The sequence below is a fragment of the Eulemur rufifrons genome, chromosome 4, assembly GCF_041146395.1.
Source record: "Eulemur rufifrons isolate Redbay chromosome 4, OSU_ERuf_1, whole genome shotgun sequence".
Classification (NCBI taxonomy): domain Eukaryota; kingdom Metazoa; phylum Chordata; class Mammalia; order Primates; family Lemuridae; genus Eulemur; species Eulemur rufifrons.
The window spans coordinates 53,322,677-53,341,672 of NC_090986.1; the positions used below are offsets into that span (position 1 = coordinate 53,322,677).

General features: G+C 39.1%; 1 protein-coding gene across 7 annotated transcripts in view; it reads right to left on the reverse strand.

Moving 5' to 3' along the window:
* The window catches only part of TDRD3 (tudor domain containing 3), a 173,171-nt gene that overhangs the window by 126,610 nt on the left and 27,565 nt on the right, over window positions 1-18,996 (reverse strand). Inside the window, exons 1-2 of one of the 7 annotated variants that reach the window (XM_069467179.1) lie at window positions 5,100-5,155; window positions 4,365-4,727 (exon numbers count right to left, since the gene is read on the reverse strand). The exons of 1 other annotated variant lie outside the window; for it this stretch is intronic. Coding sequence is in view for 2 of the 6 variants with exons in the window: in XM_069467176.1 (XP_069323277.1) it covers window positions 5,100-5,161 (62 nt within the window). In the remaining 4 variants the exon portion in view is untranslated. 5 more of the 7 variants (XM_069467176.1, XM_069467178.1, XM_069467177.1 and 2 more) reach the window with 5 other exon arrangements.

Sequence of the window (18,996 nt, forward strand, 5' to 3'; positions counted from 1 at the left end):
TTACCATGCAATTTTTAGTTGATTTAGCAAATGCTGCTGTGTGAAAGGAGAAAATTATTTTCAACCTGCTGAAGTAGCAAGTTTCTTTTTATACCTCCTTTATGCTTGAGGCAGTCAAGTCTACAGGCAGTTGAAACTAGATTTATAGGTTAGTCACCAAGAAAATAACTGCAAACAGCACCTTGAAACCTAAACACTTGCACAGTTTAACAGAATACCCAGTCATTTTTAGCAGTTTACAATATCAGTAGAAGCTGCAAGGCAATGTGGAACATACTTTTAGATGGAAGGTCAACAAGGCTTATTAGCTTTGAACATTTTAATTTCGCAAACAATATAAACTAAAGAGATAGCTACAAATGTTCATTAAAGAAATGGGAAATATATCAAAATAGAAGGATGTTCCCAATAAGCTCCCCTGAAAACCAAATAAAAAGCAGTTGGTTTCTTCCAGTATTCTTCAGCATCTAAAAAATGTTTTAATGATTCTGATCCCTTCTAAAAGAGTATACCAAGAGTACTTACAGTAAAGTAGTAATGAAAAAGTATTTTATAATTCTAGATAATTAAAAAAAAAATCCTGTACTTAATATGCAACCTTGTAAAGAACTACCATTATTCTCTACTCAGAAAAAATATATTTATATTCCTAAGAGTTAGGCTGGAATAATATGAGGAAGCAAAACTTCTGGTTTTACCTATTATATGCATAAACTCATATTGTATTCTCTATTACCACTAGTATATTATAAGATGGTATAGTTAAATTGATGTTACTGCCAAGGTTATAAAATGTTGCTCATCAGAATATTGAGATCATTCACTAACAGTCTCCTAGCGAATAGGTGTATCTCTCAGAAAACTGAAACCAAACAAAGAAAGGTACAGGGGTGGGTGGCAGAATGGGAATTTGACTTTCTTGGTCATGATCATTAACCTGTCTGAGAAGCTTTTGTGTGATGGGATGTGAAAAGAAGCCCTCCATCTGTGGACAGGTCAAAAACTAGGAATTAGAAATTCCAGCAAAATGCCCTAAAGTTGTTCTACCTCTCTGTAACGGCTATCTCAAGGTAATATGTGGAAGAGAGCAGGTCCTTCAAGATAAGAGAACAATAATCAATCCGTAGTTCATAGTGCCATTTTGCTTCTTATTTTCTCCATTTACCCATGGTTGTTCTCTAGTACTACATTTTGATAGACTTTTGGTTTTATAAGGTGTAGCCTTTCTCAGTTGTTCAAAGGGAAAGGAGCTAGATATGCACTTGGGCCAATAATCAAAGATAACTCCAAAGGGGAAGGTGAAATTTAAGGAGAATGAGGTATAAAGAAGACTTTTATTTTTATCCTCTCTATCCCATCCACCCCTGTCCTCCTCAAAAAAAAAAAAAAAAAAGTAAAGAAAAGAAAAAAAAAGAAAGAAAAAAGAAAAACCTGGAGCACTCTGTTCGGTTAAACTTTGGCTATTAGAAACCTGCAATTCTTAATTTATGTTCTTTCAGAATAAAGTGGAAACACTATTTCTAACACTATCTTATAGAGTCTTCAACTCAAAACTGTTGAGTAAAGCAAAGACACTTACTTTTTCAGATAGAGTCATCCCTCAGTACCCCAGGGGATTGGTCCCAGAACCCCCATAAATATCAAAATCCACTGATGAACAACTCCCTGATATAAAGTGTCCTAGTATTTGCATATAACCTACCCACATCCTCTTGTCAGTGACAACAGAGGACCCCATGTGGAAGAGGAAACTCAGGATGTCAAAACTGTAATGAGCTGGTCAAAGATCTCTGGTCAGAAATTTTCCTTCCAGTGCTCTTCTCTGCCTAAGTCTTTGTGATTCTGTATTTTAAGGTGGCAAGTCCCTCTTTAAGGCCTAGTACAAGCTACCTGGAAGCCTAGGAGATCCTCATGACTAGTCTACTGAGGCTCTACCAGGAATTACATGAAACTCACAAATTCCTAGAAAGATAGTCTTACTCCACAGATTACTATGAGTAACTGCCATACAGAAGCAACACAGACTGGTGGAAGAAACATATAAACAGGTAATTTGTAATACAAAGTGGCAAATGCTACAATATAACATTGCTGGGGACTTATAACAATATAACAAGGCAGGAAGGAACTCTATCTGAGCTTCTGCAGAGGCTCTGCCTGGGGAATTCTGACTGGCAGGGGCATTCCAAGGTCAACTACATTACACTTTACTGAGAAGCTACAATGTAGCCCACTCCTTGGCACTACGGATACACAGAAACATAAGAACCAGTTACTTGCCCTTAAGGAGCTTAAAAGTTCAAAGAGGACAAATTTAGCATGTGTTTGGGACCCAAATAATGAGACTAACCTTTCTAGAGGAGAGATAATATTGGAAAGCACTAAAAGACTGAATTCGTAAATGAAATCATATTACTTGCTTGAAGAACTAAGGTTCAATCAAATAAGGAGTGAGAAAAAATGCAAATAAAAATGATCCAAGATTATTCAAGACAATCTTGTGACGTAAAAAAAAACTGATGAGATTGTTTGAACAAAAATAAAACTGAGTAAGGTGAGTTTTTCAGTCTACAATTTGTTATGCCAATGATGTTCTCAGAAAAAAACTGTAGGAACAATTATGCACACGGGTTAAAATCACCAGGTGATTTTCTCCACCACTTTCTACTTGCTACTTAACAGCTCTTGGCCTCAGTCTCCTCCCCTGTAAAATGGCGTGGATAATATAATACCAGTGCTTTTAAAACCAGGAGGAGGTAATTCAAAACACAGGTGTGCCTGTTTCACTCTACTGACCAAAAACTTTATTCACAAAACCAATTCCACATCGTTTAGGCACCAGTAGTAGTCCTAATTCAACAACCCTCCTACTTCCACGAACCATATGGATCTACTGTCAGTTCTGTAAAACCATAAACGCTTTCCTAACTCTGTCTCATCCCCAGCAGTTCTATGCTAGAAAGACTTTTCCTCTCCATCTTTCAAAGCCCACTTCTCTAAGAAATTAACTCTCCCTTCAATTCCATAGCACACCTTTTTGTTCCTTTGTACAGTTTACCACTATTTCTTGTAGTTTTGTGTTTGGTCTTTTAATGCCTCCCTCTTTCTTCTCATTAAGGTGGTAATTAGAGAGAGCCAAGGCAAATCTTTTTCATCTTCATTTCTATCCCTCATCCCAGACAGTGCCTATAAAGCCTGGGCAAAAGCGTTACTGAATTAAACTGGATGTTTACAACTGTAATGGCCGCACTTCCAGAAACTGATTAATTTCGCATGTTTACTGCTTTCGGATCCTAAAATCTTGACACTAAAGGTCTTTTAAAATCAGAACAACGCCATCCTGTCCAGAAAAGTTCTACGGAGCACGAGAGTTCACCCCCACGAGTTGACAATGCGGTCATTCTCAGCTTCAGAAGTTGTGTGTGTGCCCCGGAGGACAGCTTCACACCGGTCAGTACTGTACTTTGAAATCAGCAGAAAGAAGAGAAGGCTCGGACAGCAGCGCGAGCTGTGCTCTAGTCTCCCTCAACTTCCTGGGGACCCGCGGGCTTCGGCCGCGCTCGTCCCTCTCCGCCGCACTGGGTTCTCCAGCCCTCGCCTCCCCTTGTCCCGCCGCAACAACACCCCCGGAGCGGCGGCGCGAACCGCGCTGCAGGTCCTCCCGGGCGGCGCGGCTCGGCCCGGGCTTGGGCCGCCACCCGCCCAGCCCGCGGTCCCCGGCCTCTCCCCAGGCCAGCCGCCCGGGGCCCAGGCCGCCGCCGCCCGGAGGGAAGCTGGGGCACTGGCTCGGCTCCGCGTGGCGCCAGGGGCGGAGCCGGCCCGAAGGGCCCAGAGAGAGGACGGGGGCGGACAGCCGCCTCCGCCCACCCCGACACGCACCCCACCGCCCCCAACCCCAACCCTCCTCGGGGCCCCGGACCGCGCCCGCGGCCCGGCGGGACTCACCACTTACCAACCCGCCTGGGACAACGCCGCGCTGAGTAACTCGGCCATGGTAGCTGCTTAGGCCGGGGGTGGTGGGGGCTGGGGTGGGGGTCGGGGGAAGCCTCCTACTTGAGACCCAAAAAAAAAAAAAAAAAAAAGAAAAGAAAAGAAAAGAAAAAAACTCCTCTGGTCGGCTCTGCAACTGGGCATGCTCAGTGCGGCCGGCGCTTCCGCGTGCGGGTTCCGCTCGCCGCGTTTTCTGAGCGGCCGTAGGGGCCGGCCTGGTGTGGGACTGGGAGACTGCGGTGCGCCCGCGGCTGTGGTGGGCCAGGCGCCGCTGGGGGCTGAAGTCGGAAAACAATTTATTAGCAGGGACTATGGAGACTCTTCCTCTCCCCCAAAGGCTTTTGTTTTTTGGGTCACTTTTCTGAGTTGCACACCTTGGAAACTAGTGCGGAGGTTCTTTGTAGAGTAGAAATTATCGTCCGCGGCTTCAGCGCCCACAGGCGGTCACCGCAGAAAGGGCAGAATGACGCTAGAGTTCAGAAGTCTTGGCTCCGACGGAGCGCTTCCAGTAGGAAGCTAAAAAGGCCACATTTCCTGCAGTAAAACTCAAAGGTGTCCCCAGCCCTTTCTTTGTAGGACAAGAGTTTACTTTCCTATGAAGACTCACTCTATTCACCTCGCCTTTCATTCAGCCCGGATGCAAAGAATGCAGGCTTTTTCGAGTCTCCACGTCAGATTGTGTTGCCCAGGTTGGAAATCATAATGAAAGTAGATGGTCAAACCAACAAAACCTGCACCTAGGGAATACGGGTAAATTGGACAGTTGTGTTAATGCCTGTTTTTCCTGTCGGCCTCCCAATGTGCCCGTCCACGTCCCAGCGCAGCCCTATGACCTAAGCACTAGCACTGGCGGGCCAGCTCCCACCATCGCCTTGTCAATGCCCTTCTCCAGCACTCAAGGGGCCTTAAGCGCAGGGGTGGGTTCCCAAGTGAGCATGCGCGGCTGCGGCGCCTGTCGTCGCTGAGGTCGCTGTAGCGGGATTGGGCGGCCGAGACTCACGCGGGCCAATCAGGGAGGAACAGGCGGAAGGGTACGCGGTCCGAGAGACTGCCTAAAAGTTTGCTCCACCCTCTCGGTCTTTCACGGACGCGGAGAAAAAGACGCTTACGAGTGGCGCTGTCCGCAGCTGCCAGGTCCGGAGAAGAGACTGTTAGGAACTGAAACCCCCATCACTGTCGCTTCCCGCGGCTGCTTCCTCTGAGTCCATCATCACAAACACAGACTGGGAGCAGAAACTGCGGAACTGGGCAGAGACGCTCTTGGGTCTGGGGAGGAAATTGACAGTTACAGAAGGAAGAGGATATTGCCCTGGGTGGAGCTAAAATTCCTTGATATAAATTTTTCTCATTTTAGCTAGGGATTCCGTTTGGCCTTCCCAAAAGTCACAGTTTTAAAATTGCGACGCTTTCCTGAGATCGACTGTTACTAAAATTTGTTCCCAACCACATTGTTTAGATAATTTTAGATCAGAAGTAACCCCATCCTATTCCCTACAATTTGCAGTTGTTATACAATGTTTAGATTATACATATGCTACAAGTATATTTCAATTTATAAACATCGGTCATCATATCCAGGTGCCAGGAAAAGATTTACCATTTTAAAGGTAAATAGATGACTCAAAAGTAAATTGCCAGTAATTTTATTGGTTGTTAAATAGAATCTTCTCTTACCAATTATTTACATTTTGCAATTAGCGTAACTTGTTAACTATGAAGATGATATGTTGTCCCAGTCATCAGGATTTCTCCTTTGTTAAATGTGAAGCTGTTACACGTTTGTTCTCTTGTGCTGTGTAATACAGTAAGAATTTACCATTGCATGATGCCTGTGTTAACTTTAAAGTGCTCCACAAAACACTGAATTGCCTTACCTTAAGAATGGGGTAGGCCGGGCGCGGTGGCTCACGCCTGTAATCCTAGCACTCTGGGAGGCCGAGGTGGGCGGATCGCTCAAGGTCAGGAGTTCGAGACCAGCCTGAGCAAGAGCGAGACCCCATCTCTACTAAAAATAGAAAGAAATTATATAGACAGCTAAATATATATATAGAAAAAATTAGTCAGGCATGGTGGCACATGCCTGTAGTCCCAGCTACTCGGGAGGCTGAGGCAGGAGGATTGCTTGAGCCCAGGAGTTTGAGGTTGCTGTGAGCTAGGCTGACGCCACGGCACTCACTCTAGCCCGGGCAACAGAGTGAGACTCTGTCTCAAAAAAAAAAAAAAAAAAAAAAAAAGAATGGGGTAAAGATTGGGATTCCTACCGAAGAAATTGGGGACAATATGAGCATCGAAAAGAATAATGATAATAACTAATGTAACACATTGAATATTTTAAAAATGCATGAGTTTGGAGTGCTACTAAAAATAAAATTTGAAAAAAGGAAAGGAGAATGCAACCTTTTCTTTCAGAGGAATACCAGATAATAAATGTAGAACAAATGGTAAAATTCGAAAATCACGATTTTCCAAGTGAATCACAATTGATTCAGGCAAAGCTTATCAGAGGATATTAAAAGCCACTTGGTGAAAGATTGTTGGATTACAGGATCTTTTTTTTTATTTCAGCTTATTAGGGGGGTACAAAAGTTTAGGTTATGCATATTGCCCATGTGCCCCCCCCCCACAGAGCTTCAAGCGTGTCCATTCCCCAGACAGTGCACATCGCACTCATTATGTAGGTATACACCCATTCCCCCCCCCCACATCTGCCCGACACCCAATGGATTACAGGATCTTCACATGGTCTCAAAGTATGGAGACATAACTTGCTTATTATAAAAGGGAAAATGTACCTTTATCTTAAAAAAAAATCACTGAGTAATTCATGTAACCAAAACGTTTGTACCCCTGTAATATTCTGAAATTAAAAAAAAAAAAATCACTACCTTAAATGATCAAAGCTAAAATCACTGGTATTGGGAAAATCCCATGTTATGTGCTTTCTAATGTAATTCAATTAGACATTCGAATCATTTAAGAAATATTCTTGCCAAAATTGTTTAACCTGAATTTAATCAAGCTTCTTAATCTAGATAGTGATTCCTAGCCAGGGCCTGGATCCTCACCCCCCTGGGCACTTTAGCAATCTGGAGACATTTTTGGTTGTCACAACCTGGAGTAGAGGGTGTTACTGTATCTGACAGGATGCAGCAGGAATGCTGCTAAACATCCTACAATGCAAAAGACAGCCCAGCACTCACAACAAATAATTTTCTGGCCCAAAATGTCAATAGTGCCAAGACTGAGAAGCCTTGGTCTAGATGTAAGCACAAATTTAAAGGGCATATAGGGGATATTGGAACAGATTAAACATGAAGACACAGACAGATAAATCCAAAATGTGGCATACAAGAAAACTGGCCTGGATTGTTAAAATGAGCCACTGTAATTATAAAAAGAAAAAAAAATTCTTCCAGATTAAAGAGATGCAAGAGACATGACAACAAAATGCAATCCTGGATCTAAAAAATAAGTAAATAAAAAGACAATTATTTGTGACCAACTGCAGAAATTTGAATATGGACTGAATATATTGGACAGTTAAGTGGAATTATGGTTCCCTTAAATATTATAATGGTATTTTCTTAATCTTGGGAATTTTATTGCAAACCATTTATGGATGAAAAGTTGGGTCTACTTATTTGAACTTATTTGCAAATGATTCAGAGAAGTACACATAAATATGTAAAACAAATACATACAAGTATGTATATGTATGAAACAGGGAGAGGAAATAAATGTGGCAAAATATTAAATGGGTAAATCAATTGGAGAGTCCAGGTGCTCATTATATTTTTTTTAACTTTTCTCGAGGTTTGAAATTTTTCAACATAAAAAGGTAATGAAAAAGTATGGATTATAATTTCTTTCACATGAAAAACTTTACATTGAAATTATGTTCTGTATAGATAAGTTAGTGCCAAGGATAATGGTAACAGCTGACTAGATAAAAAAATGAATTTCCATTTTTAATTAGATAAGTCATTGGTTTGCAGAGGATATAAAGTCTATAATGAGCTGAAGTTGGGGGAAATTCTAAGGATGGCAAAAAACTTTGTTAGGCACAAGGAAACAAAAAGGAGGAATTAAATCTACTTGGAGTCAGTGGTATAAATAAACAGAAGACAGAGAGAGACTGAGAATCCATTCACCTCTCTTTTCCTTCTATCATTTCAGTAAAGGAAAAGATTCTCAGACTCAAAAGGATAGAAGAATATGGATAAGTAGGAATAGATGCTACAATAAAAATGAAATGATAAGGAGTATCTAGCCCCTCTGAGGCAAATTAAATCTTTCAACTTTAAGCCATTTACATCCTAGGGAATACTAAAATAACCTGTAAATGAGTTAGACAAACCAATGCCAGGGAGCTCTATTGTACTTGAAATTACCTGAAAAAGTATAATTTAAAAGAATGCTAGTTGTACCCACTTATAAAATGAATCATCACAATTTAATGTGTCTTCTGGATATATTTCAATTTCCTATATTCACTTTATTTAAATAAAAATCAGTCACTTACCAACAACTTTACAACATGCCTTTTCATAAGTATGTACAGGAGGAATTGGCTTCTTTTACTTTCACATCACAAGATAAGTCTATATATGTTTTAGTTATTTCATTTAATTCATTTCAAGCACTAAACTTTGGCATATTCCTGGAGTCACTGAACCTTCCTTTAAGCTGTTTAGGACAGAAACTATATCTATTTTGAATTTACAACATGATCTGATACAGTGCACAGGATGATCTGTTTTTAAAGAAAAGTGGAAAATGACCAAAAAAAAATCTTTGCATAATTTTGCTACAATTTTTATAGTTAATGAAATTTGCAAGATTACTTCCTATATTTTCTCACCTTCCTCAAAATTACCATAGTCTAGATATTAGTACCTTGAAAAATCATTTATTCTCTTCAAAGCTTACTGCTAACACCAAGAGGTCAATCACTGTCATTTTTCCCTGCTCTTTGGTACTTAGCCACTTTCAGCACACTGATAAGACTCCTATCTAATTTGAATTAATTTTAGAACTAATGTTTCACAAAAAACTATGCAAAAGAAAAAACATATATGCTTTAGTCTTCACTTTTTCTGTTAACTCCTCCCTACAAATTAATTAATTAATGAAATTTAAGGTTAAAAGTATATTAGCTATATTTCTTTACAGTTTCTTTCACTCTCTACCTCTCCGAAGTATTGGGAACTTTTGACCAAAAAGATACATATATTGAATAGGATCTTTTTGATGAGTAATTTTTTGTTAAATAGGTAAATGGTAGAGACAGGATTCCAGAATATTCTGACTATAAAACACGTGCACTTAACTCCTACATTCGTAAAAAGCTGGAATTATGGTGGGATCACTGACAAGGAAAAGAGGATGAGATGAATGTGCTGATTTTAAATTTAAATCTGAATCGAAAGTGACATAACATGCCAATTATCAAGTAGCGATTTCAGCTGTAAACAGGTGAAGGCCAGATTTGGAGATACTAATTTTAGAAGTCATCTTACAAGACATTGCTAAAGCCTTAAAAATGAACAGGCTTCTAAGGAATAGTATAAAAACTGAGAAGAAAGAGACTCAAAGATTGAACCTAAGGAACAACCACAGTAAACAATAGGAGGAAGAAGAAGCCTCAAAGAAATAGAGAAACCATAGTCAGATTTTGAGAAGAATTACAATGCTACAAGGACAAATAATATGGACAGATTGTTAAAATCTTGAATTAAGTTAAAATGTACTTGCTTGACAACCTATAGACAAAGCCTTAGTAAAAGAGCAATGTATGCGAAAGGTTTTCTGGATTGGCCGGCGCCAGAGAAAGAAAGAGGAGCTGAGTTGAAAGGGATAAGTAAAGAGGCTATATTGGAGCGCTCCTGGGTGAGAGTAACGGATCCCAAGAACGGGGTCCGGGTGAGATTCTCGGGTCCCGGGAGAGAGAGAAAGAGAGAGAGAGAGACCGACCCCCAAGAAGTTGTATGGCCCAGAAGTTTTGAGTGGGCTTATATATGTTATTAGGGTTGGGGAATGGGGGTTTCTTCGGCGGGAAGATTTTGGCGCGAAGAGTGAAGAATTTCTTTGTTGCAGTTTTAGGGCGGGTATTGAGAAATAGGAGGGGCCGGTGGTATGTGTGGACTCCAGGAACTGAGACTCTTATCAGGGTAACCATTCCAGGTGTGGTCGTCCTTTAACTTAGCTGGACCTTGCAGGCATTGTCCTTAGCAGGTCTCGTGGGCTTCTTTTTCCATTAGGGAGGGGAGGGGTGCCTGCCACCAGCCTTACAGTATGTAATAGTCCAGCCCCTTCGTCAGCCATCCGGCACATCAATATTCACATTATCGTCTTCACATTATCTTCCTCGTCATCACAACAAGATTTATTGAATGTGCTAAATATTCTCTAAATAAAAATGAGGCAACAGAATCATAGAACTAAAATTACCTTTTCAAGGTAAGTGTGTCATTAAATGGCAAAGCTGGGGTTTAAATTCATGTTTGTCCAACACTCGGATCACCCTTTTATCCTGTACACCATTCCTGAAATGTAGGACAAGTAGAGATAAAGATTGTTTCTAGGTGTTTACAGACAACGACATTAAGTAACACTAACTTGATAAATATTTGTTAAATATTCTTACACAGTGAGAAACTTATTCCCCTTTCCATTTGTCTAACAGCCTCAAAGAGGAGGTTTCAGTATGGAGTATTTCTAATATCCATCTAGCACTTGCCAAACTTCATTTTTAACAAAAAGATAGCAGTCTTTGAGGTCAGAATCTTCAATAGACAATACCTAGCTATAATTTAATAATATTGTTTTATTTTCACTGTATTTATTTTTTACAGGTACCTTCTATTTATGACAAATTATTCTGGTTTTCTATTTCTTGTAGTGAACTAGGTTTCCTATCTAAACACACATAAGATTTTTTAAAGTGACTGTTCAAAAACATGTATTAAGCAAACAATAATACAGGAAGTATGGAGATATGGCAACATTGTGAAGGTGGCTTATAGATAATTAAAATTTAAGTAAAACTGCATTATGTTAAACATCTTCCCCCTTTCTGTGAAATTCTTAATCATAACCTTGGTGGCAAGGATCAGTTATTTACTTCACTCCCTCCATTTTTGTAACTCTTCTGTAGCACTGATCCAAGCAATGCCTTCCAAGTGATTATCCTTCTCAGACAGTAGACTTTTTCCCTTCCTTCTTTTTTTTCATTCCCTGTTCACCAGCTGTCAGAACACTAGCTGGCATACTATGCTTCCATGGGCAGTTTGTAGGCCAAAAAAGTTGAGCGGAGCTTTGAAACCCTGTTCTCACATTCCAACTCTCTGCACTGACTTTCCAAGGCTAAAAATATGAGACCTCTGACTCACCAGCCAGGAGTCACCTCTGCTAATTTTTGTTATAAAGGACTTAGAAGTGAAATTTTCTAAGCTCAGAGGAAATAAAGCAGGTTGACATTCACTTTTATGCCTAAAATATTTCACTAATAAATAAAAGATACTATTACATTTCAGGAAGTTTTTTTTCTTTTTTAACTTCTCTGCTCATTCAAAACTATTTAATTGGCCGGGCGCGGTGGCTCACGCCTGTAATCCTAGCACTCTGGGAGGCCGAGGCGGGTGGATCGCTCGAGGTCAGGAGTTCGAGACCAGCCTGAGCAAGAGTGAGACCCCGTCTCTACTAAAAATAGAAAGAAATTATATGGACAACTAAAATATATATATATACAAAAAATTAGCCGGGCATGGTGGCGCATGCCTGTAGTCCCAGCTACTCGGGAGGCTGAGGCAGTAGGATCGCTTAAGTCCAGGAGTTTGAGGTTGCTGTGAGCTAAGCTGACGCCACGGCACTCACTCTAGCCCGGGCAACAAAGCGAGACTCTGTCTCAAAAAAAAAAAAAAACTATTTAATTAACATCTGTGCTTCACATCTTGAGAAAGACCTTTAGAAACAAGTCAGCTCATGTAGAGGAGCATCATGTAAACAGGGATTAAGGGAGGTGTTGGGTGGAGGTGACTCTACACAGTTAGTACTATTTTTTAAAAAACTTGGCTCATAACTCCCTTATGACCTAAATAATGATAGTTCTTACAATAAGATTCACATCTTTTTATACATTAGCTCATTGAATCTTGACAACAAAGCTACTAGGAATGGAGAATGCCTGTGTGTGTGTGTGTGTGTGCGTGTGTGTGTGTGTGTGTGTGTGTTTATCTAAATGCCCTCATTTTGCAGATGATGAAACTAAGGTCCAAATTTGCATAGTCGGTCAATGGCAGAGCTAGAGTTTGAGCCTAAATTTCTGGTAACACATTATCTACCCTCCACCACCTACTCAAACCCCTCTCCACTTGCGCATACTATTCCAACTGCATTTGTGTGATTTTTGTAAACTTCCAACGCCACCTGGATTTAGGTGGCATGAGGAAACTTGGAAGCTAGGGGAGGTTAGGATTCAGGAAACAGCAAAGAATAAGACAGCAAACAGGACGTCCAGATTGAAGAGGCTGAGGATCTCTAAATTTCAACAACAAAAACCCTGTAAGAATGATATCAAATAGTTGCTTCAGTGAATGTTTATGTAAACAGTGATACATGGAGTAATTTTATAATATTTCTGCTTGACTCAGAATGAAGAAACGGTATTGTTTAGACAATAATAGTTAAGTTATTTTAGACAAAAGTTATCCAAACCATTCCTTCAAATACGTTTCAGAATTCTAAGAAGTCAAATGAAATCATTTCTAATTAAGTGTTAATTATAGATAATTTATCAGTGTGAACCAAATTTTCACAGGCCTTATCTGCCTGCAGGTTCAAATGAGGCTGCATTCGCATTTACATTCTAACTTTATTGTCACTCTCCACAACATAACTACAGGATTTAAGCATCACCCTCTCTAACGCCTACCCCCTCTTGGGTAGTAGTAATTTATCATAGTTTTGCAAAGATTCCTCAAGAGCTGTGTAACACATGCACAGCAACAGTCCTTCACTCTCTTCTTTTCTGGCCTCTTGCTTCTGTCTACTGTTCACAACCCACTAGAGAAAAGTACGTGGATATTATAATTGCTTCAGTGACTTCTTTGAAAATGCTGTTTCTCTGCCTAGAGAATTGTCTAGTACTGCCCCCAAACCTGCACAACCTCAGTAAGTGAGTGGAGCCAATGTGTTCCCTCCACGGTGTTCTGTGCCTAAAATGGGGACTGCCCCTCCTCAAATTCTGGTTGCACTTGGGGTGCCCAGGACCCAAAGCATTTCTGCTTACTCTGTGTTCTCACAAGTTTGTTTTGGAAAGGCTTTTGCCTCAGCTCTCTGGTTCCGTACAGATCAAAAAGCAATTCCATGGAACAGGGTTGAGGAACAGACATTACACTGTCCTTGCCACTCTTCTATCTTGCTGAAAACTGTCCCACACATCCAGCTCATACAAACAGATGTCAGGGAGATCACAAGCCAACCTGTTTATCAGATTCACCTACATTTTTGAACCCCAGTTGGGAAAAATCCTTCTTCAATATTAGTTTCAATAATTCAGATTTCTCATATATGAGAATTTTATTTTTATGTAGATGGATAGTTTTAAATACATTAGCCCCTTATCAATGAACGAACTCAGCCACATTTTATAGGATATTTGTAAGGTAAATTACTATAGAATTGAGATTCAGCCAACTGGGTTCAACTTTTGACATGGGAATAACCAGTAGAGTAGCCTCACTCAGATAATTTACTTCTCTGGGACTCTGTTTTTTACTCAAAGGGTTAATTTCTTGAATGTTTGGACTATAAAATCCTCTAGACCCTTGTACTTTCTATGATTTTAAATAATTAAAGTATAATTTTATTATTTCAAATTATTGATAGGTTGGTAAGTTGTATTTTCCCGAGATGGCTGCACCAATATATATACACCATCCCATGCTCTTTTTACAGCCACATGCCTCCAGTAAGAGGTGGAGTTTATATTTCCTCCTTTGGGATCTTTGTAACTTCCTTCACCATTAGAATGTGGCAGAAGTAAGGCTGCCTGCCCTCTGAGGCTAGATCATAAAAGGCAGAACAGTTTCTATGGAGTTTCCTCCCACGCCCTCTCTCTCTCATCTGTCTTGCTACCTTGATGCTTGTCGTTAGACCACAAGCACCATGTTGTGAGGCAGCTCAGGTGACAAAGAGGAGCCATGGGTAGGTGTTCCAGCCAACAAACCCTAGTTAGGCCCCCAACTGAAAATCACCACCAACTGCCAGACATTTGAGTGAATGAACTTCAGATGATTTAGCCTTCACGCTTTTTGAGTCTTCCAGCTGAGGTTTCAGATATTGCAGAGCAGAGTAAAGTTAAGTCTGTATGCCCTGTCTGATTTCCTGACCCACAGGAACCGTGAGAGACAATACGTGATTAGTCTTGTTTTAAGTCATTAAGTTTTGGGGCAATTTGTTAGATAGCCAAAATAACCTGAACCTGGAATATAAGAAACTACCATGTGTGGATTGCCTACTATATGCCAGGCACTCTTGCATGCCCTTTATTTGTATCATTTCCCTTAGTGTGCACTATGCCTTAGTAGTTGCCTTTATGCTGTATTGTTGGACATAGCTTGATTTATTATATGCCAAGTTTTTGGTCAGTAATACAACTCCCAGATATATGGTTGTCCCTTGGGAAAAATAATTATTACTTTAAGATGTTCCATTTCCTAGTGCTGTTACCAGAAATGCCCGCTACTGTCTGATTAATACAGAGGAGAAACAACAATCAGGTAATACCCATTTCAGGGTTTGTGCTTAGAGAGAAATGTTTTAATGATGGCAGTTTTGAGAAACCTGTTTTTAAAATGATTAAAATTGAACTCTAAACTGCCTTCCATCTCCAAGGTTTAATTCTATAAAATTATCAATATTTTTATTTTTCGGATGCCTTTTAAAAAGAGGAATTTTAGTCACTATTCTAAAATATATCTCCTACCTCTTGTCTCACAATAACTAATGTCCATTTTTCTTTGCTTAAGGTAACAAGTGTAAGGAAAAAGTGATCAAATGAGATAGAAGTGTTTATTCTTTTAATTTTAAAAAAATATATTTTATGCCAGGTTTTGATTTGTTACAGAAATGCAGCTGGGTCTTATGGCTAGTATTTGAGTAAGACACCTATTTTTTTGATCAATCTCTATTATGCAAAAATAAAAATAGTAAATATAGTAATATATATGATAGTGATATGTTCAATTTTATGCATTATGATTTGTGCTAATTAGTATCAGACATAAATATTATTGCTATGTACTATAAATATTATAAATATGTATTGCAAATATTATTACTGAAATACTTTGGGTGAAAATTCAAGCCATATTGAGTTCACAGCAGCAATTCAACTGCTTTGTTTTATCGGTCATCAACAAATGGAACAGATGCAGTATTTTGTTGACAGATAATATTCAGTAGTATATTGGATCTTGAGCTAGAAACACTGGTGAATATTAAAGTCATAAATAATTCAATCCTTTGTAGCGTCAGTGTATGACCTCAAAATAACCCTGTTCAATCTGAAGCCACTGGTAATGGCCCAAAGTTCGGCAAGGCCAAATCATACCCTGCCATATATAGTAACACACTGTAATATAGAGTTTCAACAAAGAAAATACAGTTAGCATAATAATGAGGCATTAGCTGAAATGCACATGGAGTTGTTGACCTGAAACAAAAAATCCACAGAAAGTATGTGTTCTGAAGGATGCTGACAAAGTAATTAAAATAACTAGGGAAATAGACCTAGCTTAAAACTTAGCAAGTCATAAGTCCTGTCTTAGTCACTTAACCTCTAACTTATGCTCTCTGATCCTTACAGACTATTTTAATATTCAGTTATTCCATAGAGTAAATTCAGAGCATTGCTGTATTTAATTCCAATGGTCCTGCCACAAGCTCCCCTACCCCAGTACCAAACTTTGTATGATTTCCATAATGTGCATAATGTCTTTTCCTCTTTGGTGGCTTTTTACTTACTGTGCCCTTAGCCTTGAATGCCCCTCTTTTCCTTTCTGTCTCAGATATCACTTCTGTGAACCCTTGCCTGATTTACCCAGACGCAACTGCTGCCTCTCGCCTCTATGCTTACATGCCATTTTGTATATCCATTTTCTACAGTTCTTCCTGTACCACATTGATATCATTTATGTATTTATGCATTCAATCCTGAGGTGTGAGATGCTTAAAGTCAAGGACTATTATTTCATCCTTTTACTATCCAGCACGGTCACAGAGCTTAGAAGTTAGACACCCAGATTAGAATCCTGGCTCCACCTGCCATTGGGAGTGTGATACCAGAAAAGTACTTAGCTTCTCTAACTCTCTCACCCCATTATCTTCTCATGGACCACTTGGGTAGGATTGCTTTGACGACTAAATGAGATAAAATACATGTGCAGTGCCCATTACATAGAAAGTACTCAATAAACATTGATTACTGAATGTAATAAATGTATGTTATCTAACTTGAAATGTTTTCTCTAGGTTAGATCAGACTGAAATTAGCGTGGTGATAGCATTCATCCTTTCTGGATTAAAAGAACTTCGTGTATTTATGAATGTTATCCAGCAAATCTCCAATGCATCATGGGAAGCAATAAAAAGAATCCCTATATTATTTGAGTCAATACCTTCATGTGTTCCAGGATATTCTCACAACCACAAAATGATCATCATCATCATAGTAGTTATCAATTACATCAAATTCATTCCCCCACAATCTTTCTTTATTAATAGGGGAGTGTATTTAAATTAATTTAATGCATTTAAATTAATATGTTAAAATTTAAATATGAAAACAAACACATGCTATAATTATAGAAAATATTATTTTGTTATGTCTAAAAGATTAAAAATATATCAATTAGTTAATATCTTCAGAGATGATGATATTTTTGATTAATGGCAAAGAGGTACATAACATGATGGAATAGTTTTCTATTGTGCTTTCTTACAGAATAGCACTGGCATTATGCTTAGCCCTATACTAAATAATGTGAAAGTCAATATTACCAAAATATGTATCCACAGGCTCACATGAAACATAATCACAGGGCAAAGGCAAAGGCTGCAATCAAAGAGGGCAAGTGAACTCAGTGTGGAATCTGACTGGGCTCTTATTACAGGCCCAGGAGCTTGAAACATTTTGCGTTTTTCAGTGTCAAACTCGTTCTAAGGAAGAATATAGTCTACATAATGGACTGGATATAAGTTAACCTTATTTATCACTCTGGATAGTAATAAGAATGAGCTGCCAACTTCCTGAAGCCATAGTCCTGAATACAGGACAGTGGCTAAATGAAGGGGCAAAGTCTGTGTGGGGCAAAGTCAAAAGTCCTTCCCCAGGGGAACTGAAGAGTACTCCTGAAACAGAGCAAGAATGAACCTTGTCTCTCCCATACATGCCAACCTCTTTGTCTAATAAGCACTGGAGATAATTTTCCTCCTCCCCACATGAAAATGCATAGAAACACTAAGGACAGCCCCTGCTGCTTAAAAACGGCATGCAGGAGGTAGAAGGTGGGAACTGAGATAAAAAATAATACTGTTCAGCATTTCCCTCCATTATCACTGCTCTTCATTTCTTCTTGTACTTAAGCTCTTTTCAGAAATGTCAAGCAAATAGCCAGTAGGGTATTACCTCAAAATGTCCATTCAATCTACAAATTGGGGGAGGGTAGGTAGAGGGTGATCCTTATTTTGCATAAACTGTAAGGTCTTTAAAATCGAAGGCTCTTAGAAAAGCTAAGTAAATTCATTCATTCTCATATTTAGACCCTCCAGCAGATAATAGCTTAAAAACTGATTATTCTGACTTTAACAAAGTAAAATGAGATTTTCAAGCATTAATAGATGGAATTAAATATAATAGATAAAAATGTAAGTAAATTAATAATGCCTTGAATTTATATTATTTTTGTTCATTAGACCTCAAACTATTTTTAAGTATTTTTTTGTTCTTGTTGAAATATTGTATAGGTATCCTTTTAATCTTTATTTTATGAATGAAAAAACTTTATATATATGGGAAGTTAGGTAACTGTCTCAATAATTTTTAGAGAGTAAAAAGGAGAAATCAGAGATCCTGAGCAGATCAAATCACTAAATATATTAGCTGTCATAAACTCTCAACAAAGGGCCTTAACTGTGACCCCTATTATACTATTGATGAACTGCAAAAAAAAAAAAGTTGGTTTTTTTTTTTAACTCATCTTTGTAATATCCTCAGGTGACATTAGGTGGTAATAAGTTATGGCTCATACTCTAGTAGTTACAGCAATGTGACAGACCCAGTGGAGAAATGTTTTTCTCATGGAAGGAAACATATTCAGGGACTAGCAGCCAAAAGCTTATCTGGGGTAGAAATAATATTGGAAGCTCTTCTTCACACCAAAACTCCGTCAAAGACTTACTTTCTCCAGTCCCTCGCCTCCCATTCCCCCTTAAGCCCACTCCATTTTGCCTTCATTACACAATTGAAACCGCTCTTATCAAGTCCTCACAGATTTGCATGTTGCCAAATCCAGTACTCAGTCTTTCCTCATCCTTTTCAGCCTATCAGCTGTGACAATGAGTGCAGTTGAGCACTTCTTCCATCCTGATACACATTTTTCACTTGGCCTGCAGACCACCATACTCGTTTGATTTTCTTTCTACAAGAAAGATAACAACTTCATAGAAATTGGCGTATTTGAAAGATTAAAAAATATATCTAGTCTCAGAAAGGCATTCTTTGCCAATGCCCTATAATCCAAGGTGCCTGAGGGTCCAGTGATCCGAAGGTTTTCAAAGATTATAAAAACAAAATTCTCTGCACCAAGCTAGGGAAATATAAACAAAGCCAGAGGTGGGAGACCTAGCGTGAGATAAAATTGGCACTTAAAAGAAGTCTGATGGTCAGGCTCCTACCTAGCATCTCTTGTTATAAATTCTCTTTCTGCAAAACGGGATAATTAT